The sequence below is a fragment of the Sphaerodactylus townsendi genome, linkage group LG07 (assembly GCF_021028975.2).
Source record: "Sphaerodactylus townsendi isolate TG3544 linkage group LG07, MPM_Stown_v2.3, whole genome shotgun sequence".
Classification (NCBI taxonomy): Eukaryota; Metazoa; Chordata; class Lepidosauria; order Squamata; family Sphaerodactylidae; genus Sphaerodactylus; species Sphaerodactylus townsendi.
The window spans coordinates 104,511,213-104,517,212 of record NC_059431.1 but is presented as its reverse complement, the minus strand read 5'-3'; the positions used below and the strand labels follow the sequence as shown (position 1 = coordinate 104,517,212).

Sequence of the window (6,000 nt, the reverse complement as noted above, 5' to 3'; positions counted from 1 at the left end):
TTTACATAGAAGCAATGTGATTGGTTGTTGGGAGGCACCGTTGCCTATGGCCAATGTTAGGAGGCGATATAATGCTGAAAAGATAGTCAGAGCAGATAGGAGACAGCAGAACAGTCTTGTGTATGCTGAAGTGAACAGCTTGGAGTTCTGCTCAGTACAGATCAGATCTGAACAGATCAGTTTGAGAACAGCTTGTGTTCAGTTTGAGAGCAGAGTCTGAAGAGTGGAGTCTCTCAGTTCTGACTCTTGTGAAGAGGGATTCTGATCCAGCTCAGATAGCTGACAGAATTCTAGTAACACTCTCCAAGCGGAGGAAGCTTGTGCAAGGCCAAGGAGGGCCCTGGCTTTTGGTGCAGAGTGAAGCGCTGACCAGAGGCTTGTCAGTGGACACTGACCAGACCTAGGAGTCTGTCCAGCTCCTGTACCACACCAGTCTGGAGAGGGCCCCAAACCTCTAGGCAGAGAGGGTTTGGTGTGTGTGAGTGAGGGAGGCTGTGTAATGCCTGAAACTCACAGGACCAGGACTGAGGGTGTGTGAAACAGTGGGTAGTGGAAGAATAAGGTCAAGGGTGTGTCTGTGGAGAAGACTAACTCATATTAAAGCCAATTCGTTTATTGAAAGACACCTGCGTGTGCCTGAGTGCTTGGTAAGTCTGAGGAACCACCAAATATCATAAGCTTATTTGAAGGTTATTTCTGAGCCAATTAAAGAAGAATCTTTTGTTTCAAAAATAAACTTTTATTTATTTTGTTCAAATTCCCTTGTGCCAGTACATGTCTGCAAGTGTGTGATTGATAACGTGGGTGACTGGCTAGAAACCCCAGCCATCGTGAGTTCCCTCCAAAATTATTAATTAAGGGACCCTGTAGGAACTTCCCCTCAAGCAAGAGTGATTGAGAGGTGGGAATCCTTGAAAATACTGGTGGCTAGAAGCAGTGTGGGCTTTTCTAGATCTCCTTAAGTAAATGGTGGCAGTGAAAGTAAAATAAAGGAGGTTTCCTGAAAACGACATCCAGGAATCCCTTTTCTCTGGCCAATCCACTATACTTGGTGGCCAGTGGCGTGGTGTACTCGCCACACCCTGCCTCAGGGCAAAAGCCCCCAGAAGTCCCACCTTATGCCACAGGAAGTCCTGCCTTTCAGGGGTCCCTAAACCATGCCCCAAAAACTGTCAAATTTGAGGTTAATATTTTGTCCGTCTCTAAACTACTCACTTTTCCTAGTATCCTGTAAACCACTGTACTAACATCAAGTCAGCAAGTAATTTTAATCTGATTGGTAGCCATTTTTCAAGTGCATTTCAAAATAACTTTCTGGAATAATAAGTGTTGGGGAAACAACTTATATGAGAACACATAGAATACATTTAAGCAACATGTGGGAATCAAGAAAATAGAAACATATTCTGAACAATGAGAAAATGCTGGTACATCTCATTTCCTTGATTTTAGAAACACAGACATAACGTGGAAAATAGCTATCAATTCATTACAGCCCCCCCCCACGTACCCATGTACTGTGTTTCCTGTCCATTAACGATACAAATGTTCAGCATTAAATAAAGCTATCAGCTAATTAAAGGCATCCTGGTAGGCTAAATTACTGATTTTAATACATTAATTAATCATTTCAACCTGCATAAATTTGCATGTGTGTAAAAACAATATCTATGGAGTAAAAAGGCATACTTTTGTGTTTTATGATAATATGCACACTTTTAGTAGAAAGAGATGGTCTTGTCTGTGTGAAAATAATAGAACCTACTTGGTGTTTTTTGTTGTAAATAATTCGAAGTGAAAACATTTTTCACAGGTTTTCCTGCCTGATAAATTTGGGTTATTTAAAAAAATGATCACATGATTTTGAATTTATAACTCTAAGGAGGTAACCAACAATATTGTCCTAAGGAGAGTTATACTCCTGTAAATCCATTGTAGTCAGTGGGGTTAGGAGCATGTAACTTTGCTTGGGAATGCACTGTAAAGTTTGCAGCTGTAGACTAGGATCCTGAGCTTTATTTCTACTTGCTTCCATTCGTGTAGCTTCCTTTTCAGTAGTGATGGCATCATCTGTTGTGTCTCTTCTATGACATTTCTGCTCACATAAGACCAACAAGCAAAAAGTGCCTAGCATTGGAAGACCTCAGTTTGCAGTGGAGTTCTGCCCTCACAATGGATGAAGAAGGGTGCAAGTGGAAAGGTAGGTTAAGATCTAATCCCTTGTGTTCAAATATCTACACTTTGTTCCACATGAAGATGATAGTAGATTGTATATTCCTCCACCACAGAAAAAAGCATGCCTGACCTTCGTTGTTGTAGAATGCTCCACCTGGGTCCTAGTGCCTACCTTGCCCTGCTCCCCCCATCCATTTGTATGTTTGAAAGGAAAAATATATTTTGACATAAACGCTCTTGTATCAAAGTACCATGTTCAGAAATGCACAAAATAATGGTTTTGACAAAGGCAGTGCATAAAAATTAGTGATAATGCTCATATTCTTTCAGGACTATATTCTAATGTGAAAGCATACAACTTCTGCAACTGCTGCATCTTAATTGACCGAACTAACATCTTTATGTGGAATAGCACTGAACACTATCTTATTCCAGATGTGGTCCATGCATCAATACCTGCAGCACTGTTGCAAAGACAGGGGCTCTAGATGGATGGAAGGTTTAGGTACTTCTGATCTGCGCATGATGAGGTCTACACCTGTGCAAGATGCTAAAAACCACTGTGCTTGCAGTATGAATTGGGTCCTCTACGCCTGTTGCTATTCAGTATGTATTGTTTGCACCCTTGTATGGGCCAATAATGCCTTTTCTTCTTACAGAGCTGCATGGCTTTCAGGCACATTAAACATTATTTGCCTGGGCTTGATTTCTGGGCTTGATTTCTCCGGTCTTATTGTTTTAAAGTATTGACCCCAGCAATTCCCTGCTAATCTGCTGCAGGAACTGTGTAGCAAATCTCCTGACAAACCTAGACTGTCAGTGCATCAGATGTTCAGATCCTTCAGACAGCAGATTGCTAGCTTATGTATGTGGAACATCCTTCTTGTCTGCCCCTCCATTCCTGCATTCAGAAACCTCACCTGGTTCAATGCCTATTTACTCCAAACGGAAAATGTGAAATGGGCAGTATCATGTCTTGTAAAGATGGTTGGAGTCATGTGAGAACTCCAAATAGGGTTGCCAACTCCAGCTTGAGAAATTCTTGGAGATGCAGCAATGGAGCCTTATTGGGGAGGGGAGGGACCCTCAGCTGGATATAATGTCACCCACCCACCCCCACCCCAAGAAGCCAGGTTGTTTAGGGGAACTGATCTTTGTCACCTGGAGTTCAGTCGTAATTCTGGGAGATCTCTAGGCCCCACCTGGAGGTTGGTAACCTTGACTCCAAGGGATGTGGTTTTGTTATGAGGGAATCATTTATGAGGCTCAATCTGGTCTGTCTAGCAATTATGTAGAAGAGGCCTTTGTTTTTCTGGAACCCAGTAAAAATCCCTGCTAGTACCATCTTCTTTTATTTAAAGAGAATAGGCTACAGGTGTACTATTTCTATTTTTTTTTGTGGGGTGTGTGTGCGTGAATGAACAAAAACACTGTTATAAAGTTGAAACCAAGGATTTTACTTTACAAATACCCATCACGACCTCAGCAATGTCGGCTTCTACTGAAACGCCTTCATCACACCTGTCTGGCTCTCGGCGAAGGACACAATGTTCTTTTCCTTTGTCTCCGAAAGCCTTTTTATGTCATATTCACTAATAAACAGTGGACTGAAAAAACAGATGGTATAACTTGGCTGAGCTCCAGTGATTTGAATAAAACAGTGATGATTTAGCTGGCCTTGAGAAGCTGAACCAAAGCAAAGAATTGCCATATCAAAGTGACTATTCTCAGCCTTGCTCATGGAGGCACCAAAGGACACCTAAACTCTGAGTGAAATAACATGTTTTCTTAGTGCATCAAGGATTTCCCTTTGACTCAGCCTGTTCAAGAATTGTTCCTGTTCTCAATGTAATATGGTATAAATCTCATTTGTACAGTTACCATATTTTTTTTACTTTTTATATATCAAGAATATTAACAAACTTCCCTCATGGGTAGGCCGATCTAATGTCTCTACCATGTCAGAGGCTTTGGTGCCTGGGCAATGGAATGTTGTCATAATTCTGTACACTCCTAACAGCACAGCAAAAAAGCAGAATGTTTATGCAGTAGTATTGACAGCCATTCCCACAATGCCCTTGGCAACACTACAGCTACTTTGCAAAGAAGTGACGCTCCTCCCAATACCCACACAGGAAAGCAGCAATCAGTACATAGCAAATAAAACACCACTGTAATTTATGTATTTACATCATTTATTTATTTATTGTTTGACTTTAGGCTGATACTGTCTGGCTGGTGCAAGGTCACTCACCATTCTTTTATTTCAGAGTGAGGATTTGAAGTGGGATTTTCCCAGATCCTAGCCTGACACTCGTCCCCAGTGGTAATGGAGTCTTCCTCTTAAAGTGTGCTACCAAGGAGAGTCTATGGCATATTATCTGTTGGAGGGCTCCTATAACAGTTGGGAAGGCAACAAATGACATCTGCATGATGTACAGAATTTAGGATTCAACATAGAGGAGTGTTTGATCCCCTTGGCTGGGCAAACAATGAGTAGCCATCTATAAAACAGTGACAATTTAGCCAAGGAAACATTAAGGCTTGGACAGGAAATTAAACCACAACCATGTCAGTTCACAATAGCAAGGGAATTCAGATTAGCCTGTACACTCCCACACATGCCAGCTGGGTGACCTTGGGCTAGTCACAGCTTTTCAGAGCTCTCTCAGCCCCACCTACCTCACAGGTGTTTGTTGTGAGGGGGGAAGGGCAAGGAGATTGTAAGCCCCTTTGAGTCTCCTACAGGAGAGAAAGGGGGGATATAAATCCAAACTCTTCGTCTTCTTTTTCAAGCCAGCTCTATCTCTAAAGATGAGAAATTAGGAGGTAACCTGTGTATAGACAAACCACAGGTCACAAGCTCCCTTGGGCAAGAATTCGGGTCTAGCACACTGGCTATCACTTGGGGAGGGAAATGTGTGGCACCTGTGAGCAGATGGTAAAAGTGGTAATGAGTCAGTCATATGCACAGACAGCAAGAGGCTTTGGTGGGGTTTCATGGGATTTAGTCCATGATTCAAATTTCATAGGTCTATTTTCCTAGTTTGCCTTGCAATTCCCCCATCTGCTTCATTCGGTCTAAGTGCTGGGTTCATCATACTGACATTATTATACTCTGAGTTAATACAGAAATTCAAGAGAGACTTGATGAATTATTTTAGTATTAATAATAAATCTGAAACCACAGTGACAAGAATATGGGAGCCTTGTAAGACCCTTGTCCTAGAAAATAAAGAAAATAACAGACAGCCCCCTTCCAATGGGACAAGCGCCCAGTCATATCACCATGCTGCACCTAAGGATGCCTCCCAGTATGGGGAGCTGAATACATGAAAAGTCTTCCTTCTGTCAGGAAGCCCTGGTTGGGCTTATGCCATCTTTTGGTGACATATGTCCGAAGCCCCAGCTGCCAGCGAAATGGGAGAAAAGGCTGAGAGGAAGCCAGCTAATGTCAGCACAACATCACTCCACTGGGCAGGGCCATGGCAGATGACCACTGGTGGATTCACCTCTCTGCTACGGCAAGTACCATGGAGAGGGCAAATCCACCAGTGCAACCCCATGCTGCTCCCACCAGTATATTCGCCTCCCTCTTTGGATGGGGCTGAAAATGAAGATGTTATAACAAGATCATGAGATTACTGGTAATAAAAAAGGCAAAGAATTAAAACAATTGAAAGGATTAACTGGATTTGTTAGAAGTAGAAGAAATGCAAAAAATTTAATTTTTAAAAAAACCAGATTTTAAATGTGCAACAAACCTGGAAGATACTTAGCATACTGTCTAAGAGCAAAAAGAGAAAAGAAGAAGGATATCTATAC

At 42.0% G+C, this 6,000-nt stretch overlaps 1 protein-coding gene across 1 annotated transcript in view; it reads left to right on the top strand.

Moving 5' to 3' along the window:
- Window positions 1–1,984: 1,984 nt before the first annotated feature.
- The window catches only part of LOC125436290 (neuronal acetylcholine receptor subunit alpha-7-like), a 152,353-nt gene continuing 148,337 nt past the window's right edge, over window positions 1,985–6,000 (top strand). Inside the window, 1 exon segment of the mRNA XM_048503169.1 lies at window positions 1,985–2,200. Within this exon segment, the coding sequence (XP_048359126.1) occupies window positions 2,173–2,200 (28 nt within the window). The 5' untranslated portion in view covers window positions 1,985–2,172.